This window comes from Durio zibethinus, chromosome 6 (assembly GCF_047325235.1).
Source record: "Durio zibethinus cultivar Kanyao isolate XHJ-2024 chromosome 6, ASM4732523v1, whole genome shotgun sequence".
In the NCBI taxonomy this organism is placed as follows: Eukaryota; Viridiplantae; Streptophyta; class Magnoliopsida; order Malvales; family Malvaceae; genus Durio; species Durio zibethinus.
Genome location: NC_143167.1, coordinates 30927242 through 30952833, shown reverse-complemented (window position 1 = coordinate 30952833; position 25592 = coordinate 30927242). Strand labels below are relative to the sequence as shown.

At 29.7% G+C, this 25592-nt stretch overlaps 1 protein-coding gene and 2 pseudogenes across 3 annotated transcripts; 2 read left to right on the top strand and 1 right to left on the bottom strand.

Annotated features, from left to right (window-relative positions):
* Nucleotides 1-8366: 8366 nt before the first annotated feature.
* LOC111286475 (uncharacterized protein At5g48480 pseudogene) lies at nt 8367-9546 on the top strand (annotated as a pseudogene). The gene has a single exon (XR_016343355.1). The product of XR_016343355.1 is annotated as an uncharacterized protein At5g48480 pseudogene (transcript).
* Nucleotides 9547-14041: 4495 nt separating this feature from the next.
* LOC111286404 (uncharacterized) lies at nt 14042-14705 on the bottom strand. The gene is made up of 2 exons (XM_022876341.2): nt 14441-14705; nt 14042-14376 (listed from the first exon to the last, which is right to left on the bottom strand). The coding sequence occupies exons 1-2, from the start codon at nt 14595-14597 to the stop codon at nt 14132-14134; spliced, it is 402 nt and encodes a 133-aa protein (XP_022732076.1). The 5' UTR covers nt 14598-14705; the 3' UTR covers nt 14042-14131.
* A 3557-nt stretch (nt 14706-18262) lies between these two features.
* Nucleotides 18263-20935, top strand: LOC111286480 (pentatricopeptide repeat-containing protein At4g21065 pseudogene; annotated as a pseudogene). Its single transcript, XR_016343056.1, has one exon. The product of XR_016343056.1 is annotated as a pentatricopeptide repeat-containing protein At4g21065 pseudogene (transcript).
* Nucleotides 20936-25592: the final 4657 nt, after the last annotated feature.

The following is a 25592-nucleotide window of genomic DNA, read 5'->3' as shown; positions in this document are numbered from 1 at the left end:
TAGCTCAAAGATTAAAGATATTAATGAAAAGTGTTTTTGAAAGATGATTCTGCGTTTGAATTCAAAATTATCTGAACAATCATTATTTTGTATGTTAATATCCTATTTGAATGAATTACAACATTTTGCTTTTGTTCACCTTTTAAGTTATTCTTGACCATACCTTTTGTTCTTTCAATAATAAAAACCCATTTTTTTTATCCTTTACTAATTGAACATTCTTTGAATGAACTAAATAAATGTATCATGTATATCACTGATTTGAATGATGGCAAATAAATGAATGAAATTTTTCATAAAGAGTTTTCTATTTTTTTTGAAAAGAAATTTAAGATGAGATATGACTGTAGACACCATAATCTGTTCAGGTGTCTACATTTGATTTTTGTTGATATAAGAAAATAAAAAATAAAAGGCTAAAAAAATAAAAAAAATAAAAAGAGTTTAAATGGGATTAAAATTAAGAGTTTAGGTGGGATTAGAATTAGAGTTAAAAGTTAGAAATGACTAAAATCTTGTTTAGTTTAGGCTCTCAAATTATACTCTGTAAATGCATAGAATAGAAACACAAGAGGGGTGAGATAAAAAATGAATCATAAAAAAAAGATATAGAGATAAAAAACACATAAGAAAATCAGCAGTGAAACAGAGAAATTGGCATAGCTTTTGACATGCAACAGACCATCATGTAGAGTCACCAGCTTGTGGGAAAAAGCAAAGGAAAAAGTTCTCTGACTGAAAGTCTAAGAAGAGAGAAGCAAACGAGAAAGGCAAAGAAACAAGCCAAAAAAATAAAGGGATTTGATAAAGCCAACAAACTGATTTTTGAGAGATTCAAAAGCCTATGTGCTCACAAGCTCCAATTCCCATTCTTGTGAAAAGCTTTGTTTATTTTCATCAATGACGTAGCAGGGGGTCCAAAACGGAGGAGTCGAGAAGGTAGTGATGGTAGAGTTCACGACGATAAAGCCACAACTGATGGTGAAAGCACCAAAGGCAGTTGATGCAATACAATTCTACAAGATCGTGTTCAACACTGTTGATAATGGCCATAATCTTTATCCCAAATGCAAGGCTGAGCAGGAGTTCCCTTACATCCTCTTTGTTTAGCTTGAGCTCGTTGGCTCTACCATTTTCGTATCTGGCATCGATGATGACTCTACTTCAGTGAAAAGTGAAGAAACTAGATGTGTGCTTTGCATCGAGACTGAAGACATGAAAGCTGTTATAGCTAAAGTCGTGAGCATTAGAGCCATTACGGAAGGCAACGACGCATGCTGTGGTGGACGTGTGGGCAAGGTCAGGGCTTTCTATGTGCTCTCCTATCAATAAATGCACTTACGTTGAAGTTTAGATGTCGTATGATCTTTAATCTATTTTTGTTGAACTCTATGCTTTTAATTTCTTTGTTATGGGTGGGACTTCATATCAAAAAAAGTAAAGGATGTCTCGCTAGTAGGTAATCAATAGTGTTTGGCTCTAGTATTGAACATTTTGATACTGTTCAAAAAAAATAAAAAAAATAAAAATATTAATAAAAATTTTGGAATGAAATACAAATTATCCAATGATGAAATTCTTAAAACTTTCAAATGATAAAATTTTAAAAAATCTCTAGGTGAGAAATTTTGTCTAAATTTATCCCAAATGGTGGAATAATTTAGATTAAATTTCAATAAAAGTAATTGTATTCTTTTCCAAATTTTGGTTGAAAATATATGATAATTATCTAATGATGAGATTCTTAAAAATTTCAAATGGTAAATTCTTAAAAAATCTCTAGGTGAGAAATTTCTTTAAATTTATCCCAAATGGTAGAATAATTTAAATAAAATTGCAATAAAAATAATTTTCATATTATTTTCTTTTAAAAAAAAGAAATAAAAAGAATTCTAAATAGGCCCAAATGGTAGAAAATTTAGAAATTTCAAAAAAAAAATTTTAAATTGACCTAAAATGGTGAAAAATTTAGAAATAAAAAAAAATAAAAAGAATTTCTAAATAAATTCAAATGGTGGAGAATTTAGAAATTCAAAATAAGAAAATATTTCTAATTTGGCCTAAATGGTGGAATAATTAGATATCTTTTCAATAAAAAAATAGATAATTAAATATTTTTCGACGATAAAGCATCTTCAAGAAATAAAATGGGATCATTGAATACTTATGAAGTGAGAAAATATTTTTAAAAGTTCTATCAGATTGATGGAAGAATCTTATAAATTATTTCTAATATTTAACATAAAAATTTAAAACCATTAGACTCAAGACCTTAGAATAAATTTAAAATAAAATGACACCATCCTTTAGATGGGCATGTAGGGTTGCTATAACATTTTCCGCACGTAACTGAATTTTTGAATCTTGTTCTAGTTTGTAGACTTGAATCTATTCTTTTAGGGACTTTAGTCAAGCTTAGGAGTTCTTTAAAAAGATATATTCATAAGGTGGCCAATCACACCTAGTTAAAAAAGATTGGTGGCAACTACATCTATTTTGTTAAGTCTAGCATAGATTTACGGATCTATATATTATGAAAGTTTGGTGACTTCACTAGGGATAGCTATAGATAATCATGCCATAACTTTTAAATTTATCCTATTTTTCGGTCTAATGGTTTTAAATTGTAATAATTTGTGTTATCTGTTTATAAACATTTTTGTCTTGTAATTTATTTTTGAGGCATGAAACTTATATGTTCCTTCACACACACTATTACATGCATTACATGAGCTTTATACCTAGGCTCTGTCCCTTTTAAGAATGAGTAAAATACCTATATTTTCGTAAGATGATAATCTCCACAATGGCTAGTAAAAAACTCTTACTTAAATTTAATCTTTTCCATTGATAGCTTGTGATGGGTAAGGATTGGAATGTCTTACTAGTCTGTGATAGACTATGATGTAAGGAATAATTTGAGAACCATGAGTAGTCAAAATCACCTAACCCTGCATATAGTTCACTCTTAAAAGGTCAGCTCTAAGATAGAGCCCTTTCTATCCAGTGATAAATGTAACTCGAAGATAGGACACAAGAAGGAACAATTTGTGTGATATATTAACTTGCTAACCATTTTGATTATTTGGCTTTGTGCATTTGCATGTCATGCATCATTCTCACTGTCATATGTAATATTGTGCATCTGCATCACTTTTATTTTATCCATAAAACTAACCATTTTGTTTGTATGACTTTGTGCATTTGTATTATCATGTCATGCATCTGCATCATTTTTATATTAGATTTCATCCATGAAAATACACATTTCATTTATGCATCAACATACCAAACATGAAGCATCGCATATAATTTCTTATTATAATTATGGTATTCAAAGTTCAAGGATAGTTCTACCAACCAAGAATCCCACATAATTAACTCACCAGTATAACACAAGAGCTTGAGCCAGACAAATGAAATAAGAAAATTTCAACCATCTCAAGAGGATAGAGAAAGCCCAAGAAAAGCTTGAAGGGGAATTGAACAGGATTTTGAAGGCTTTGAATAAGTTAAATAAGAGGAAGAATGTAAAAGAAAATACTAGCTAGCATGATCATCCATCACAAGAGGTGACTGATCCTCTGTATCCTCTTAATTTTAGGCCTCATCAAGCTTAGTCCACTTAAGATCCACCACCATAACAGTTCACATATCCTATAAGTATACATACCTTCAAATGCTATTAGCTTTAAACTCAGGACAATATCAGAGTTATGTAAATCATATCTTTATTGAAAAGATAGTAGAATTAATACCAATTCTTAATTTGAATGATCCAGAAGAGAAAAAGAAGTTGAGGCCCAAGGAGAAAGAGACTTTAGAAGCCTCAAAAACTGAACAGAAGATGAACTTACTAGAGGAAAAGCTATGAGCAGTGGAAGGAGTTGGTTTTTATGGTTTAGTGGGTGCAACTGGGCTCTGTTTAGTCTCCGATATGGTTATCCACCCAAAATTTAAGGTTTCAAAGTTTAAAAAGTATGATGGTACGAAATATCCGAAACTCATATTACTAAATACTATCAAAAAATGATTACCCATGCTAGTAATGAAAAACTATTAATGCATGTATTCTAAGATAGCCTTATGGGTTCTATTGCTATGTGGTATATCTAACTGGATATGACTTACATTCGATCTTGGAGTAATATGGCTTATGACTTAATTAGTCAGTATCGACATATCATAGATTTAGTCTCAAATCACCTTTCTTTATAAAATATGGAAAAGAAAGCAACTGAATCATTTAAAGAGTATGCCTAGAGGTAAAAAGATATTATTTTTCAAGTGCAGCCTCTTCTGACTGAGAAAGAAACTATGTATTATTCGTCAGCATTTTAAAGTCTCCTTATTATGAAAAGATAGTAGGAAATGCAATAAAAAATTTTGCTAATATGATGATTTCAGGCAAAATCATTGAGAATGCCATTAAAAATGGCAAGTTGAAAAGAAGAAGAACTAATAAAGATAAAAAAAAAAAGAGATCGAAGCTCAAGCTATGAGTTTTAGTAGACAGTTCAGGGGATATCAACCCTATCCATCACAAGGTTAATCCCATACTATCTTGCTGTGAACAATACCTTATCCTACCTACACCAGTTAGCCCCATTGCCATATTATCTATACTAGCCTCCTTTTTCAGCCTTCAAGCTCTTATATATAGCCTTAACATTCAACCACCCACAAGATCTTAGGTTCATCCTGCTAACCCAACAAGTGGTTCACAAGAGCAGTAAATTACTTGAGAAAAGCCCATATTTGATCCAATGTTTATGACTTATACGGAGTTATACTGAGAGCTCTATAACGACCATTTGATTGCCCCCAATTGTGTGAAGCCGTTTAAGTCACCCTATCCCAAGTGGTATGATCCTACAGCTTATTATGACTACCACTATGGAATTACCAGTAATTTCACTAAAAATTGCATTGCTTTAAAGCATAAGGTGCAATGATTGATCAATGATAAAATGATAAACTTTGAACAATGAGGAGTAACAACACCTAATATTAGTGGCAATCTATTGCCTAATCACAATGTCAATGCTTTGAGTGAGAATCAAGAACACGTTGATCTGAAAGGGCTTGGAGAGCTGTAATGAATCATGAGTTAGATATTAAGAAAGATTATTCATTTGATCACATAAGAGCATAAATTTTGGAAAAAAAACAAGCTGATTAGAAGTTGTTTATTATTTTAGGATTTCTTTTAGAGTAATGTTAGGATTTCTTTATACAATAGGATTTCATTTGTCATCATTTTAATAAAAGACAAGTTGATGTATTTCATTACATTTTTTTTCATTCAATTATTGTTCCATGCTTTGTTACCTTTTATAACTTTTCATTCCCATTCTTAAATTAAATGATGAATGTTTAGATGATGATAGCAATAATTTTAGGATTTAATTTTGAGAACTCATTCACATTGATCTGAGGAGACTATTTGAGTAAAAGAAGCCAGCTGCTAGCAGATATGAAATTAATATGTTTTAAAAATGTGCAGTCTTTTGTAAACATTCATAAGCTTATTTTTATTCAATAGATGATATTCAAGAAAAGCATTCACATTTGAGATGAAAAATGGTCATTTTTCTTTTACCCTTTGAAAAACTATTCATTGTTACCCTTTTGAACCTATTATGATTTTTTTTTCTAAGGAACTTCGATCAAGGATCACCTCCACATTGAAGGTAATTTTTGAAAAAAAAGAGGCAAAAGATCGTAAAAGGTCTCAAAGATAGAAAGTAGAGAAAAAAAGCAACAAGAAAAAAAAAGAATGCCACATATGATTTGGGGTAAAGTAATGAGAGTCTTTTTTATGAGAAATGAGATAGATGAAAAGGAAAAAGTAGTGAAATGATGTGAAATGGGATAAAATACCAAGTTGTTTCAAATGATGATAAATGATCCATTGATTTTAAACCTTTTAAACACATATTTTGAGCCTATTTTACTCATTTTTTTTATGACACTTCACCACGGCCTACATTACAACCTTTAAAAGTCTATTTGGATCAAATGTGAGTGTTAGAATTAAATGATCATATGTTGGGTTAAGGCATGCTCGTGATGGAATGACAGAATCATGCTTCGTTGCTCTAGAGATTGATGTGAAAGAGATATCAATAATAGGTGAAAGAATGAAAGAAAGAAAAAATAAAAAAATGAAAACATGAAAAAAATAAAAAAGATGGAAAAAAGAGAAAAAAAAGACTTAAATTAAAAACTCAAAAGGGCAATTTGGGTAAAAAAAAATTTGAGTTGAAAGTTAAAAAATAGTTCACATAGAGGAAAGGTAAAGATATCTGAAGATCTTTCAAAGCTGAGGCAAAGTTCACTAAGCTCAAAATGACTTTGAAAGTCAATGGAATGAGTTTTTTTTTAAAAAAAATCCTGGATTAATGTTCAAAATTGTTTGAATATTCACTGTTTAGATATTATTACTTCATTGGTTTTATTCATCCCAATGACATGCATCCAATTTGTCTCTTTTTCATTTATTTTTGTACCAAACTCGTTCTTTATTGATTATCTTTTTCCTAATTCACCTTATGCTCCCTTATTGTTGCATCCCTATCATGAATAAAAAAAATGTATGATTGCATTGTATTTTTCATGATTTGAAATAATAATGAATGAATGAATATGTGTTTAAAAGATTTTTGTATTTTTTTAAAAAGAAATCCAAGATGATAGGGATAAAAAAATGAAGAGATGGTAGAAACCTAAAAAAAGATAATTTAAGAAGACACATTATGTATTCAAATGATGAATATGGTGATGGATTGGTCAACAAAATGAAGAGATGCCTACAACCTAAAAAGATGGTATGACTAAATGATGGATATAGGGATGAATCGATCGATATAACCTATGATTGGTGACCTAGTGATAGAGGATGAAACTTATTTTGAAATGGTTAGTACTGAGAAACCTATGATTGGTAATCAAGTGACAAACATAATGTGGATCAGAAGACATAATTCATTTTAGAATGGTTAATGCTGAGAAGCCTGTGAATGGTGATCAAGTGATGAACATAATTTGAATCAACTGATAGAATTTATTTTGAGATTACTAATGCTAAAAAGCTTGTGATAAATGATGTAGGGTAATGGATGAAATTTATTTTAAAATTGCTAGTGCTGAAAGGCCTGTGAAATGCGATCAAGTATCAATTAACAAAACTTGTTCTAAATGGTTAGTGCTGAGAAGTTGAAAAAAAAGAGAGAGATAGTGGAGTCTTGAGAATTATATTACCATAATTAATTAGAATTTCATGACATGGACATTTGCATTACATTGTATTGTTGAGAATATGTCATTGTGAGAATCTAGATTGTTGCATTTGCGTCATTAAGAAAGCATTTGCATTATTGATCATGACATTCATTACATACAACATTTTGACTTTGGTAAAATTTGAAAGTCATCTAGAAAAGAAATTTTGGATCTTTGGATAAAGTCTTCAAATGAGAATCTTTGAGTTTTCAAATGAGAATCTTTTAATTTTTTAGTTCTCAAATGAAAGTCTTCGAATTTCAAATGAGAATCTTTAAGAATCTTTGAGAATCTTTAAGTTTTTCAAATGAAAATCTTTAAGAAATCCTCAAATAAGAATCTTTGAGTCTCAAATGAGAATCCTTGAGGTGTGAAATCTTAAAATTTGATGAACGTGAATCTTTGAACTCAAATAAGAAGCTTTAACTTTTAGATGTGAATCTCCAAAATTCAAATGAAATAGCTTAACTTTTTGGATGTGAACCCTAAATTTGTCAAGTGTGAACCTTTGAACTCGAATGAGAAACTTTGAACTTTTGGATGTGAATCTCCAAAATTCAAATGAGAATATTTAAATGTTGGATGTGAGTCTTGCAATTTGCAAACACGAATCTTGAGATCTTGCAATTTGAATTCTTATGAAACTGAAATTTTGATAATCAAATTTCAAAGAATTCTTGCAAAGCTGAAAGGTTCTTACGAATCTGAACTTTTGAATTTCAAACTCAAATTGTGAATCTTTGAGTTTTCATTACAAATTTCATCAGATCAGATCTACGATTCCTTTGGACATGATTATCGATGAGCCTTTTATTTTTCAAAGTTGTTATGCCTCTGTTTAAAGAAGCATTTTAATTTTCAAAAGTTGTGGTACCTATGTTTAGAGGAGTAATTTATTTTTCAAAGTTGTGATGCCTTAGTTTAGAAGAATATTTTATTTTTCAAAGTTATAGTGACTCTAATTAGAGAAGTTCTATTTATTTTTTCCAAAAGTTATGAACTTATGTTTAGAAGAGTCTGTGTCGAGTTGATTGAGTTATCTACGTCTTTGTAAAATTCTTGTTTCACAAAAAATGTGTAAATAGGGGCAACTATAAACACCTCAATCTGTCAGGAGTATACATTTAATTTTTGCTGATATAAAAAAATAAAAAATGAAAACATGAAAAGGCTAGAGAAAAATGAAAAAATAGGAGGGGTTTAAGTGGGATTAAAATTAAGAGTTTATGTGGGATTAAAATTAAGAGTTAAAACTTAAAAAAGACTAAAATTATTTTTAGTTTAGGGCTATCATATTACACTCTATTATATTACACTCTATTAAATGCACGGAACAAAAACACAAGAGAGGAGAGATAAAAAATGAGTCACAAAAAAAAAAAGATCCAGAGATCATAAACACATAAGAAAATCAACAGTGAAACAGAGAAATTGGCATAGCTTGTGACATGCAGCAGACCATCATGTAAAATCACCAACTTGTGGGAAAAAGCAAGGAAAGAAGTGCCCTAACTGAAAGTCTAAGAAAGAGAGAAGCAAATGACAAATGGAAAGAAGCAAACCAGAAAAGTAAAAGGATTTGATAAAGCCAACAAATTGATTTTTGAGAGATTCAAAAGCCCACATGCTCACAAGCTCCAATTCCCATTCTTGTGAAAAGCTTTGTTTATTTTCATCAATGACGTAGCAGGAGGTCCAGAACGGAAGAGTTGATAAGGCAGTGGCAGTGGAGTTCATGATGATGAAGCCACAACTGATGGTGGAAGCACCAAAAGCAGTTGATGCAGTGCGATTCTACAAGATCGTATTTGGCATTGTTGATAATGGCTGTACTCTTTACCCTAAGTGCAAAGCTGAGCAGGAGCTCCCTCATATCCTTTCTGTTCAGCTTGAGCTCACTGGCTCTACCATTCTCGTATCTGATATTGGTGATGACTTTACTCCGATGAAAAGTGAAAAAACTGGATGTGTGCTCTACATTGAGACTGAGGACATGGAAGCTGTTATAGCCAAAGTCGTGAGTGCTGGAGCAGTTACAGAGGGTGACAACGCGTGCTGTGATGGATGTGTGGGTAAGGTCAAGGCTCCCTATGGATACGGTTGGCTCATCTACTCTTTTGCCAAGAAATGCACTGACGTTGAAGCTTAGATGTCGTATGATCTTTGATCTATTTTTGTTGAACTTTATGCTTTTAATTTCTGTGTTATGGGTAGGACTCCATATCAGAAAAAGTAAAAGATGTCTCGCCAGTAGGTAATCAATAGCGTTTGGCTCTAGTATTGAACATTTTGATACTGCTAAAAAAATAAAAATATTAATAAAAATTTTGAAATTAAATACAAAATATCAAAGAATGAGATTCTTAAAAATTTTAAATGATAAATTTTTAAGAAATCCCTAGGTGAGAAATTTTATCTAAATTTATCCCAAATGATGGAATAATTTAGATGAAATTTCAATAAACATAATTGTATTCTTTTCCAAATTTTGGTTGAAAATATATGATAATTATCCAATGATGAGATTCTTAAAAATTTCAAATGGTAAATTCCTAAGAAATCTTTAAGTGAAAAATTTCTTTAAATTTGTCCCAAATGGTGGAATAATTTAAATGCAATTTCAATAAAAATAATTATCATATTATTTTCTTTCAAAAAAAATAAAAAGAATTTCTAAATAGGCCCAAATGGTGAAAAATTTAAAAATAAAAAAATAAAAAAAATTTCTAAATACGTCCAAATTGTGAAGAATTTAAAAATTCAAAACAAAAAAATATTTATAATTTGGCCCTAATGGTGAAATAATTAGATATATTTTTAACAAAAAAATAAATAATTAAATCTTTTTTCGACGAATGAGCCTCTTCAAGAAATCAAATAGGATCTTTGAATACTTTTAAAGTGAAAAAATATTTTTAAGAGTTCTACCAGATTGATGGAAAAATCTTATAAATTATTTTCAATATTTAACATAAAAATTTGAAATCATTAGACTCAATACCTTAGGATAAATTTAAAATAAAATAGTATCATCTTTTGGATGGGCATGTGGGGGTGCTATAACCTTCCCCACATGTAACCGAACTTCTAAACTCTGTTTTAGTTTATAGATCGAACCTATTTTTTAGAAACCCTTAGTCAAGCTTAGGAGTTCCTTAAAAGGATAGATTCATAAGGTGACCAATCACACCTAATTAAAAAAGATTAGTGGTGACTTCATCCATTTTGTTAAGTCTAGCATAGATTTACAGATCTATATGTTATGACAATGACTTAGTGATGAATTTAGTGATAGATTGACTGACATGATTAGTGAATCATGACCAGATGAAAATATTGATATGGATCAACTAACATAATTTGTTTTAAGACTATTAATACTAAGAAGCTAAAAAGAACTGGTGAAGTCTTGAAAACTTTGTCACCATAATTGAAATTTCATAATATCAGTATTACATACATTGTGTTTATATTTACATCCTAGATTAAACATGCATTTGCAGCGTTACATTATCATTTATTACTTATTTTGATCTCAGCTTAGTCCAGATTAGACATGTATTTGCAACGTTACATTATCATTTATTACTTATTTTGATCTCAGCTTAGTTCAGATTATTTTTTTAACTTACAATTTCATCTCGATCATTCATTTTTTATCTCGACTCGATCCTGGTCATTTTATCTCAACTCGTGGTTTCATCCCAGTCATAGATCTCAGCTCAGTTTAGATCATTTTTTTGACTCGTGATTTTATCCTGATCATTCATCTTCGACCTCGATTCAGTTTTGGTTATTTTATCTCGACTTACAGTTTCATCTCAGTCATTCGATCTCGGCTTAGTCCAGATCATTTTTTTGACTTGTAATTTCATTCTGGTCATTCATATTTGACCTTGAATCAGTCCTGATTGCTTTATCTCGACTCGCAGTTTCGTCCTGATCATTCGATCTCGATTCAGTTCAGATCATTTTTTTGACTCGCGATTTCGTCTCAGTCATTTATCTTCAACCTCGACTCGATCCTAATTGTTTTATCTTGACTCACAGTTTCATCTTGATTATTCAATCTCGACTCAATTTAGATTTTTTTTGACTCGCGATTTCATCCTAATCATTCATCTTCGACCTCGATTCGATCATAGTTGCTTTATCTTGACTCCTGATTTTATCTTGATCATTTGATCTCAACTCAATCTATATTATTTTTTTGACTCACAATTTCATTTCGATCATTCATCTTTGACCTGGACTTGGTCTTGGTCACTTTATCTCAACTCGCGATTTCATCTTGGTCATTTGATCTCAGCTTAGTCCAAATCATTCTTTTAACTTGCGATTTTGTCTCGATTATTCATCTTCGATCTCGACTCAATCTTGGTCACTTTATCTTGACTCATAGTTTCGTTCCAGTCATTTGATCTCAGTTCAGTCTAGATTTTTTTTTTACTCTCGATTTTATCTTGATCATTCATTTTTTACCTCAACTCGATCCTGATCGTTTTATCTCGACTTGCGATTTCATCTTGATCATTTGTTTTTTGGCTTTTTTTTATTCAAAATGTAAATGAAAAAAAATTTAATAGGAAAACTAAAGAGAAATAGCCCAAAAAAAAAAAAAACAAAAATGTTTACAAAAAAACCTAGCTTGCTCTTTTATTTCATAATAAAATATAATGAAAATTTTGTATATAAATCCATATCATAATAAAAACTAAAAAAAAGCATAAAAGTATATACAAATATATGTATAATTTAAACTATAATAGAACTAATATCAAGAGCCAAAACTTAAAAGGAAATCCAAAACATTAAGTATTTGGTTTCAAAAAATAGAATCATTTTCTGTTTCATTTTCTTGAAAAATGAAGCAAATGACTGAAAACATGTTTGGTAATTGAAAATGAAGACAAATTTTTAGAAAATAAAAATGAAAATGGGTTGAAATATAAAAATAAAAAATATATGTTTTCAATTGTGAAAACAATGGATATTCATTACTTTTCTTCTTATTTTTTGCAAATTATCATATTTAAATATTTTTTAATATTATTAATTAATTAACATATATTATATTTATTTATAATTATATGCCTTTAATAATAATGTCATTGAATATTTTATTTATTTTCTTATTTTTGCATTTCTAGAAAACAATTTTTATTTTCATTTACCAAATAAAATTTTAGAAAACAAAAAATAGAAAATAAAAATCATTTCTAGAAAATGAAAATAAAAAATAAAAACAAAAATATTTTCTTAAACCCAATAGATAAGATTTTTAAAAAATTTTGCTTAATTTTAAAATTTCTTTTCAAAATAATTTAAAAAAACAAATCATCATACAACTATGATGAAGAACTAATCTAAAAGATCTTAACACACACCAAAAGAGAAAAACCAAAGTACCTAAAATAATATAAAACCAAACATAAAATAATTTGTACGTCTAATCCATCTATATATAATATCATGACAATGAAAAAAATATTGTAGGGTTGTAATTTATATTTTAAACATTCCAAAACACCCTTATTCATAGGATGAATCTTGAAAATAATTATGGGATGGTTTATTACCTTTGAATGTTTAAATGATTAAAATAAATTTAAAAATCAAATCAAGATTAATAATAATATTTTAAATTAAGAATAATTTAAATTTGTTACTGTACCATTACCACCCACCATCACATTCTATCTTCACTATAACAAAAAAAAAAAAAAAACTCCCACAATTAACACACACCAAAAAAAACCTTCCATCATTACATCCATCCAAAAAAAGACAAAAAAACTCTCACAATTCGGTCTCATCCCCATCAAGTGGAATCATACAAACAATAAACACAAAAAAAGTAAAAACAAATCTCCTACAGTTTTGGTTTAGGACATTTAGGGTGTTTTGGACTTTGATTCTTGGAGGAGAGGAATATCTTGAAAAGGAGAAAGACTTAGTGAAAGATGGAAGCAATTTTAGCGATAGAAGAAAAGGATTTTTGAGGTGATAACCGCAAATTCGAACTTAGATTTAAATCAAATTTTGAGTTTTCGTAAAAAAAAATTTTTTTGATTTGAGAAAAAATAAAAGAAATCAAGAGGATTTTTTTTATGATTTTTGAAGATTTTTTACGCCAACGAATGGCAATGTATGACGGCAATTACTATGAAAAAGGAGTGAATTTAGAAAAAAAAAAAATATATTATTATAGATTTTTTATCTAATTAAAAAAACAATATGAATCCACGCGAAGACACCAAAATGAATCTCCACACTTAATCTCAAATATCATTTTTTTATTATTATTTTTTAATGATTTTATTTTGAAAAAAAAAAAGGTCACCAGCGAAGCGGGTCCAACCTACTATTTATCTCACAAACAATTGGGAACCAATTTTGTTCCGCCACAATAATGAAACAAAGGACAACCGTAATTAAATGATCAAATTTAAGACAAGGTTGTTGAGATATCATATTCAATTGTTATCACGTTTAAAGAACACTTGATTAAGATCATTATATTAATTAAATAGTAATATTTTTGCTTTTTTATTTGAAAAGAAAGTTCAAATTAAACCATTCTTAGAATAAAAAATATGCACAAATCAACATAATCAAATAATCAGATGTAACAATATATATTTTCATCTAATATAATAAAAATTATAACATTTATTAATTTATTAACATTTGTAAAATAAACTCACTGATATTGGTAATTAAAAATTAAAATGAAAGGTAACACTTAATATTATAATTGAGAATAAATCTAAAAATTTAAAATATAATGAGATGATACAATACGAATATACAAATTATGAGCTGTAACATATAATCAAGTTATATATCAAAAGAAAAACATAGCAGAGAGCAACCCAACCATTACGTATCTAAGCAGTTTTGTTGAGGAAGATTTAAGGTTTGCTCCACTACTCTTTTTGGTACGAGGGCGAAGAAGATCTCCACCGCCATAAGATCCTTTCCCTTTTTTGTTTTTATCAACAATCACTTTCTTTTCTTCTTGCACGTCCCTTGAGTAAAGTGCTTCATGCAAACCCTTGAACGTTCTTTCATGGCTCTTAAATACATGACCTGCGTAAAAATTGGGCCATTAACATTAATTCATTCATTAATATTGCAGCAAATTAAAACTTACTTTTGACTTGTTTCTCCTTCATCAATGGTTTGAGATCATGGCCGCTAGCAGCTTCTGATGATGAGATGAAAGCACTTTCACATAAGGAGCATAAGAAAGCAAAGTTACAACAAATGATGATGAAGAAGAAGAGCCATTCAACAACTCTTCTCTTCATTTTAGTAGGCTACCTTTTGAATTTAGCACTTAGAATTGTTACTTTCTTTAGCTTTGATACTGATTATTTATAATGAATCATTAAAGGAAAATAAAATATCATTTTTTGAGCAAACAAAAGAAGAAAAAAAGAAAAGATTAAGCTTGATAATGTTTCATTAAGTCATCAGGGGATAACGATACCCAAAGCAACTTTAAAATTCTCAAGCATGTGATAGGGTAATTGTTCCAAAGGAATCCCAAGGCAATTAGCTAGCATATTTTTTACTTTAAATCTTAGTTTTCTCATCCTTTTTCTTTCTTTTTTCGTTAAGAAAAAAGCTAAATAGAAAGAATATGCCTAATTGGGCGGTGGGTTTCTGTCATGTCTTTTGATGAATGCCAGCGGGAAAAGTAAAAGAATGAAGGGAAATTTTTTTTTTTTTCCGTGTCAAAGAATCTAACAATCCACTTTTAAGGGGATTGTTTATTCAGTCATTTTCGTAAATTAAAGAAAAATCAAAGGGAACCAGGTGCCCTATCTAATTTCTTTGATTACTCAGCAAAAGTGTTTTCTTTTATTATTCTAGCTAGAAAATATTATTATTATTCTATATTCTTTATAGTTTGTCCAACTCATATATAAAATGTTACTAATCTTTCATATTAGCAGTTAATAAATTTTACACTATTCAATGATTGGTGAACAAAAACAAAAAAAAAAATTAAATCTATCATTTTTCAAATCAAAAAAATATTTAATTTGTGTATTTTTTACCAAAAACACTTAAATCATATAGGTGTAAATGGATCTGTCTAAAAGGTAATCATAGCTCAAATTTTTTAGTAAAAGTTTCAATATATAAAAAAAAAATTACAAACAATAAATTTGAATTTCAAATTTATTATATATTATTATTTAAAAATAATTAATTTCATAAATCAATTGAATTAAAACTTAAATTTATAATAACTTTGTTTTAAAAACAAAGTTAATTAACATAACTCAAATCATAGAGTTAGCAGAGGCAGTCTATTCTACAACCAAATATTATTTAATTTTGAGAATTTGATCACTGTTTCTATTTCGATCTAAAACTAATAATAATACACGTCCTGATTAATACATGACCCATTTATAAAGTTTTTCTATATTTTTGGAAGGCATGTTTTAAGTTAACAGTCCATGAAACCCTAACTAATTCGTACAGTTGGGAAAACATAAAGCCCATTATTTCTTGATTAATTAATTTCTTAATTGTAAGAGAATTTAATGTTACATGCATGTGATAATATTAGGGATGGGAATTCAACCCAACCCCGGCGGGTTCTGACCCGACCCGACCCTATGAGGTCGGGTTTTTTTTTTTTTTGAATTTCGGATTTCGGGTCGGGTTGAATCGGGTAATGTTAGAAAATAATCAGGGTCGGATCGGGGTAGGGTTTTAGGCATACCCGACTCTACCCGACCCGATATTATTTAAAAAATTATTTTTTAATTATTTATTTATATATATATTTATATAATAATATTTTTAAATATTTATATTTAAAAAATAATATTTTTATTAATTTCGAGTCGGGTCGGATCAGGTACGGATTATATAATATAGGGTTCGGGTCGGGGTCGGATATGAAAAATAAAAAAATTTCGTGTCGGGTCGAGGGTCGGGTTTATTGATGATAAAGTCGGGTCGGGTTCGGGGCGAGCAAAACCCGCCCCGAACCCGACCCGATGCTAACCCTAGATAATATTGCCTTAACTGGGATCAGTCTTTCATCTGTGATAGACAACATTAATTGTTAATTATTTGAATTTTTACCAAGAGCATTTTAAGGGTATTTTTTAAGATTAATATATTAGATAATGTATTTTTAATGATTTAAAATTCATCTAATTAACTATCAATTATTGACTTTAATATAAAAACATTACTATAAATAAGTAATCGGGTTTTGCTATGGAGTGTCAATTTTTAAAGATGGTTAATATACTATTTATAATAATATTTTTGTACTAAATGGAATAGCTAATAATTTTATACATAATTTTCAATAATTGAAATGAAGATATTAATTCATAATAGTAACCTTAAAGAATACCTTTGAAACATTGGTTAACAAAATTCATAATAATTTAACTAACTTTAAAGATTAGCCTAAGAGGAATGAGCAAAATCCTAATTATATTTTAGCTGCCATCACATTTATATGGTTTAACAGTTGATTTGAAACAAGTAAAAGAACATCATGAAAAGAACATAAATTAAGGGGAATATCTTTTTGACTATACATTTCGAATTTAAAACTTCTTCTTTAGAAAGAGAGTCGTGATGGTATGCACTACTCAGTTCATTTCTGACTATCCTCTTGTTTGATCAATTATGGTAATTGGATATGCATGCATGGGCATTGGCCACATAATTTGAGGTGGCAGTAATTAGGAGTTCACTAGCTCAAACAAAACTTCTTCCTTTCGATAATAACTTCTACCATTAAACTCTGAAATTTTTTCATCAATATTTCCATAATTAAATCTTATACTTACCAAACATCACCATTGCATTTAATTTTCCTCCATCTAATTACCAACCATACCAGAAATTAATATTTGGTTATCTTGAGTTAGTGGCAGAATATATTTACCTGATCAGCAAAGAATGGGCCATTTCAGAAGAACTTTTAAATGTGCCACTCATCATTATCCTTTATGATTCTTGCCGAATTTTCTACTCATCCAATATCTTTTATCCAAGGTGGGAACGACGAAGATCAATTCCCTGCGAGTGTGCTCTTTGCTGCAGTGAGTGATAGGTTATGGGATATATAGTGGAACATCATGTGGTCGGATGTACAGGATAAGAGGCATATCAGAGGCCAAAATAGAGCAATAAAGGTTAGATAAATCCATTGTTGGGCAGGTTGTTGATCTTTGCTTGCAGGATCCTTGCCACACTTCGTTGCAGCTGTCAAACAAAGCCTTCGATCGATTCCATCTCCAAGATTGATGTGCGTGGTAATGATCCTTCAAATTTGTTAATCAGGCATCAAATTATAACGCATGATAAGTTAATCTTTTTGTTTTGCTGCTGGATTTGAAGTAATTACGTGTATAGTTTGAAGATCAGCAATATCTACCTATGGATTCCTTGCAGCCATTAACACAAAAAAGGCCAAGCTATTTTTCTCTATTATTTTGTATTTTAGATAGCCATTGCTAAGATTGATAAGAACAGGTATAATAATAAAAAAACCCATAAATTAAAATTAAATAATGATCCAAGTTTTTATTATTTTATTATAATAAATTAAATTTTTAAATATCTCTTTTTATTAATTTAATTTTTATTAAATTACAATTAATTAATTGTCAGCAGTAATTTTCGTCAAATTGAAGATTAAATCAAGTGAAGGTAAATATTTAAAAAATTAATAAAATAAAAAATAAATATTTAAGGATTTAATTAATTATAATAATGATAATAATATTTTTGAATAATTATTTAATTTTTAACTAAAGGCTTTTTTTAAGTTGAACATACCAATAATATCAGCATCCCCTACAAATAGCCTGATTGTTCTGGTCTCTTTCAAAAGAATAGCAGAAAGAGATACCAGAAAGAGATAGCTTTCACTAATTGTTCTGGTCTCTCTAGTTGCAGCCACGTCGGATCAAAAAGCAATACTGACGTGGACTGGCAATCCACTGTTGGATTAAAGGGAAATCGGGTTTTCCTTTTCTTCATTGTTTCTCTTTGCTATTTTTGAGAAAGATACAATTTTAGAAACTAAGAATTGTACTACTGCTATATACTAAACTAAAGATTCATTGTAATGCATTGAATTATTGATGATTATTGATGCAATGAATTTGCATCCAACATCTCCACATGCAATCTTCAACCCCAAAAACGAGGTTTTTAGTCCTTCTCCGTACAATCACAACATCAGCCACCGGCCGCAGCTACCAAAGAGCTGCGGCGGAACACGGGTTCCTTTTTCTCCTCCACTCTTGTAACACCTTCTCAAACCTCCTCCAAATCCAAACCCAAATTCTCAAATTGGGTTTCCAAAACAACCCTTTAATTCTCACCAAATTTGCATCCAAATCTTCTGACCTCAACTCCATTGACTACGCTCATTGCTTCCTCTTTTCACCCCACTCAAACACCCATTTCTATGATGCTTTCCTTTTCAACACTATTATCAAGGCTTATGCTCAAACTGGGAACTTAAAGGCCAAAGCATTATGGGTTTTGAATTTCATGCTTGAATCTGAAGTTTTGCCTAATAATTTCACGTACCCATTTGTTTTAAAGGCCTGTGCTGGCATCGGGGACTTGAATTTAGGCATGTGCGTTCATGGGTCGTTGTTGAAATTTGGTTTTGATGGGAATAATCATGTTTTAAACACATTAGTTCACATGTATTGTAGTTGCAAAGGAGGGATTGAGTTTGGTCGGAAAGTGTTTGATGAAATGACGAAAGAGGACTCTGTCCCATGGAGCGCTATGATTGGTGGGTATGTTCGTTTGAGGCGGTCAGAGGATGCCGTTGACTTGTTTAGGCAGATGCAGATAGAAGGCGTTTGCCCTGATGAGATTACAATGGTTGCTGTGTTGTGTGCATGTACTGATTTAGGTGCACTGGAACTTGGGAGGTGGGTTGAGTCTCTTATTGAGAAGAATAGAGTGAATAAATCTGTGGAGCTCAATAATGCGCTTATTGATATGTTTGCCAAGTGTGGTGATGTTGATAAAGCTATGAAATTGTTTAGGACCATGAATGAGAGAAGTATTGTTTCTTGGACTTCAGTCATTGTTGGTTTAGCGATGCATGGGCGTGGATTGCAGGCTGTTTCTTTGTTTCATGAGATGCTAAGGGATGGAGTGATGCCAGATGATGTTGTTTTTATTGGATTGCTCTCTGCGTGTAGTCATTCTGGATTAGTCGAGAAGGGAAAGGAATATTTTGATTTGATGAGGAAGGAGTTTGGTATTTTGCCTAAAATTGAACATTACGGATGCATGGTAGATCTGTTATGTAGGGCTGGACTTGTTAGAAAGGCAGTGGAGTTTGTTCAACAAATGCCTATTGAGCCAAACTCTATTGTTTGGCGAACCCTGATAAATGCTTGCCGTACACATGGTGAACTGAAGCTGGGAGAGAGCATTGCCAGACAAGTAATTGAAAATGAGCCTATGCTTGAGGCCAATTATGTCCTACTTTCCAATATTTATGCAAAGCTGTTTCATTGGGAGAAGAAAACCGAGATTAGGGAGCTGATGGACAAAAAGGGGATGAGAAAGATCCCAGGGAGCACCATGATTGAGATAAATAAAAAAATTTATAAATTTGTTGCTGGAGATGTGTCACATAATCAGTACAAGGAAATATTTGAGATGGTGGATGAGATGGGAAGAGAAATGAAGAGGGTTGGGTATGTTCCTTCTACCTCAGAGGTTATGCTTGATATTGATGAAGAAGACAAGGAAGATAATTTGAATAGGCATAGTGAAAAGCTGGCCATTGCTTTTGCTCTTATAAATACACCCGCAGGGACTCCTATCAGGATTGTGAAAAATCTGCGAGTTTGTAATGATTGTCATTCTGCCTCTAAGCTTATATCTAAGATATATAATCGAGAAATTATAGCGAGGGATCGGAATCGCTTTCACCATTTCAAGGATGGTTTATGCTCATGCAAGGACTTCTGGTAACAAAGTAATTACAGTCTTTTGTCGGTTGGCTAGTTGGAATCTTGAGAATTATAGAGCAATTGATCATTTTCTGTATCCTTTGTCATAAATCAAGAGAAATGAGCGTTGCGGAAGTTGGATACAGGGACAAACTTTTGAGCACAAATAGGATGAACATGTATGTCTTGTTCATCAAAGTATGATCTACCCAGATGGTCCAAAATAACATGTGTCTAACCTCTGAGAGAATATCACTTAGAAGTATTTGCTGTATGCAATTTGAAAGTGGTTTACTTCACCAACAGTCTTCATGTAAAGAAACTTTTATGCTTCCTCTTGATTTATTACTGGATCTCCATCTTCAAGAACTATTTTTTGGTATGGATTATAGAAGACTACAGTTAGCCCAAAGCCTTGATTTAAAGTGGGGTCAACAACTAACCAAAAAAAGGAAAGGAGAGCCAGCAAGTAGAAGTAACGTAAAAAAAAGGATGGGGGAGTCGGCTGCTTGTTCATAGGGTTGAATTTTACTGTGATTCTATGTAGTCTCGAGAAACGAATAAATCTGAAACCGCCATGTGATTCTATGTGCATGGATTTTGTTATTGGAGCTCATAATTCATGTAGAATTCTCACCCAATAAATCTGAATGATTTTCAAATTGCAACGAGTGACTTTATGAAATGTGTGAGTGTGCATTTAAGTACTTACCTGTTGTGTTCATACGTATTGTGGGGATAATCCTGGCGCGCCTCAGGTAGAGTGTCATGGGTAGCGCGTTCTTTATATCGAAATTATGCGTATGTGTGGTATCAAAACTACTTTTAGTCGAGATTAATTTTTTTCAAATCTATTTCTTAGTTAGAATCAGAATTTTTCCTCTAATGTAATGGGATAGAAATATATTAAAAGCAATTAGATTGTTGTATTAACAATCATAACTAACCCATTAGTGCAATAGGACAAAACCAAAAATCACATTAACATATTTAGTGCAATGGATAAAAGTATATCATCGACGGTGAATAAAAATTATTATTTTCAATTGATGATACGGTTTGAAACCGATATCGATATAACGAAATACATGTCAACATGACCAAAATTAACCTCAATTGGCATGATCAGAATATAATCATAGTAAAAAACAAAAATCAAAATATATTTTCAGACTACTTAATATATACAAATTTAATATTTATAACTTTCTCAAAATAAAATCTATAGAAAACAAATTTCATAATCATTCTAAAGCAAAATTTCATATTACGACAAATGATAGATATATAAATATATTATTACGAAATCATGTTCAAAAAACAAAATTATATCAAATCATATTCCAAACTCATAATAAATAAATCATATATATATTTTGCATCTTTAACTCGATTTACAAAACAAATGAAAAAAACAATATATATTATATATTTAAACTCTAAACATGTTGAGGTTGATTTTTAAAGACATAAAAACCAATGGGATATCAAGTCACTTAGTTAATACGCTAAACTGAAATTTAATCAGCAAATCACTTAATTCTCTTAGAATCTTAATAATTCAAAAAATATTCAAAAAAAAAAAATTTAACCCAAAAACATACACTTAACAAGGCAAACCTTCCGCAGGTCATCATAAACAAATTGGGTTGTGCGGTAACCTTTTCGACAATTCGAAATTATTTAAAATTATTTTTTTTAGCATGTAAAATATTTTCTTTTAATATAAGAAAATGTCTAAAATTGAGTATAAATATGAAATTAAAGATTATAATATAAAAATCAGTAGCAATATAAATTTTGACAAATATTTAATTTTTAACATTTTATAGTAATTTTTTTGTAAATTTAAATATAATTTAACGGTCTTTTAATAATACTAATAACATAAAATTAACACAATAAAAATATATTAAAATAAATAAAAATTCATTAAAATAGTATAACTGAAATGCAAATAATTTATAACTAAATACATGAAATATTGATTGGAAATAATTTTTAAAATAATTAAAAATAAAATTTTCTATATTAAAATTTTTGCATTTCATGATCACCTGATTTAATTTGAGTCACAATCTCTAATATCTTACAGTTTCTAGTAACAAAGGAAAACAATAATTTAAAGTAGGAATATAACACTACAACTTAGAATTTCGTTTCATAAAAGATGATTTTCATAAGCCTAAGTTTCAAAAGTCAAAACTTTACAAATTATCACAAACAATCTAAATTTTCTAGGTTTCAAATTCACGAAGCTTAGTTTGAGATTTTGATTCTCTTAGCTTATAAATCATCTGAACAAATCAATTATGCCACTAGAAAGTTCACATTTCATACTATCAAAAGCACTTAAATTTTGACCGAATTGACTACTAGAGTAGGGAGTTCCGAAGATTCAAAGTTGAGTTTTGGTAAATGTCAAAAACCCAAAAATTTGAAACTTTAAATACTAAATTCTCCTAAATTATTCAAGTAAATAAAGTGTCACAGATACCATTAGTAAGATCTTGAAGAGATCTTTCCATTGGTAGATACAATTTTACCGTATTGTTATTGAAAAGGCGCCAAAATATTTTTGAAAATGAAAAGATTAAAAAATATAAGTTGAGGTTTGGAAAAAATCACACAAAACATAAAAATTTTAAGAATTTTAAGTAAAATATTACCTTAATCAAAATTTTTTAGAATTGATTTGCCCTTCCTCTTCCTCTATTCTTCTTCTCGAGGTTTTCTTCAAATTTTCCTTTTGTTGTTCTTTTTTTTGTTTGAAAAAATTATTGGCAAAAACTGTGATAAGTTTTCTTTTATTTTCTTATCTTTAAAATTTTTTTTATTAATGATACTTATGAGCTGGGTCACTGATCAAGCTATAGTCACTTGACTTTGGATATTACAATTTGTGAATACTGCCCGCTATCAATGAGCAAATACTCATGTTGTCTGATATCAGTATCTTAACAACATTTCAAGTCTCTGTGACGAGTATCTATTTGGCTTGTTCATAATAAACTTCATTATTAACCAGGACAATGATGAGATATTCAACTGTATTTTTTTTCTTTGTTACTGTATAATCTACCCATACCACGACTGAAAATGATCCTAAAAATATCTTCCAATAGTTTCTATATTTGGAGTATTCTTATGTCTTACTGTATTTGACTCGGACAAAAACAATCATTGCGATTGATGAAGGAAATGTATGAATATATTGTTTATGCAAAAAGTTTGTAATTAATTTCTAGTTGTTTCAGTCCAAATTTCTTTAAGAAATTTTGGTGATCTTTTACGCCTCGCATTACCAGTGCTTGTGCTTTCTCCTGTCTGAAGTTTAAAAGTACCAAATGTATTCTTACCGTTGCTTTGGTCCTTGAGCATCTCTCGGTTTGTCTCAGAATTACTGTCCATGCATACTGATTCCAAAACTTCCATATCATATCAGTGATTCAGTGATCAATTGAGCATTATCTTGAGTATATATCTGTTTTTCTTGTTCATTCAGTTAACATATATGCAGCAGAGCAAGAATTATTTACCTAACAGGATGGCAAGGTTTTAAATAGCATCCGGAACGCAGTATAATGACTGTTATTTGACGGTAGCGTCGCCTACCGCTTCGGTTATTCACCCGCGATGGAGGTGTGACTGACAATCACACTTACATCAGTTGTTTGTGGTCGCAAATAGTAGCATAACTGAAAAAAAATGTTGTAACGAGACGTTAAAGCCACTATTTATGTTTTTCTTTCATCGAATAAAATGAAAACAGATTCTAAAATGGTAAGAAAATCATACCCCAAGTCTAAACTATTTAGTCAAATTTAAGCCTCAATTAAAATAATCAAAATAGAAACACTATAAAGATAAAACTTTAATAAGGGAACCAACCTTCAAATCGCCAAATCCATTTTACCAACCTATGGGATCTTTGGGTTCAACAACCTAAAAACTATGCGATCTCATAAAGCAATTGCAAATAGCTCATAAATCAATCTAATGAAAAAGAGAAAGTTGAAATTGCTTGAGGAAAAGACAAGAGGGAGGTTGGATAGAGTCGTGAGTAAGGACGGCAATCAAACCCGTCCTCAATGGATTTCGGCTCGACCCGACCTTATGAGATCGATTTTTTTTATTTTGAAATTCGGGTTTCGAGTTAGGTAAAGTTAAGGAATAATCGAAATCAGTTCGGGTTTGAGGCAAACCGAACCGACCCAACCCGACATTATATAAAAAATTATTTTTAATTAATTATTTAATTTTTTATTTATAAATATTTATATAATGATATTTTTAAATATTTATATTTAAAAAATAATATTTTATATTTTAAAAAATAATATTTTATTAATTTCAGGTCTGATCAGGTACGATTTACATAGTATCGAGTCGGATCGAATTCAAATTTAATAAATCATAAAATCGGATCGAATTCGGGACGGATCGACCCGATGCCAACCCTAGTCGTGAGATAACTCTGTTTTGGAGTGAAAAAGCAAAATGAATAGAAAGAGAAAAAGAAAAAAAAAAAGAAGAGGTCGATGTCATATATAAATTGGTTTTTATTTTTTATTCTGATCATTTTTTTTATTTTATATTTTGGGAAATGGGTATTTGAAATTTTTTTTGTGATGTGGATAAAAATTTAATAGAGTTGTTAATTGTTAAATAATGAATTTAATTTTTAATTATCTAAAAATAATTTTCTAACAAAAATTTTAATATTATTAAGTATATTTATTATTAATTATTGTATACCTAATATTTTTAGATAAAAAGTTTTAGAACAAAAGTAAATTATAGGGAAATACATTTTTAAGAATGTTTTGAAGATTTTAAATTTTAGATGAAAATTTTGAAAAAAATAATGAGAGATGATATGTACAAGTATTTTTACATGAATCTATACCACATAAATATATTTTAATCTATTTATCTTAATAATTGTATTTAAAAATATATAAATATTCATTATTATTCTTTTTAATTAGTTTAATTTATAATATTAATTTTATAATGATAATTTATCATCAATTATATGCATTTATAGCATTTATATTAACAAAATTCATGAATATATTAATGATAAATATTTTTTATATGTACATTAATTTATGACTCAAAACTAAAAAATATAAAATATTTATTTTAATATATAATTAAATAATTATAAATTACTTTAAATATAATAAGCATGTTTTTTATGAATAATTGTTAAAAATTAAAAAAAATTACTATGAATGCGATTATTATGGTGATCGCGATTTAAATCTCTGCTAAATGGATTAAACAAGACACGTGGATATTGGTGATCATGAC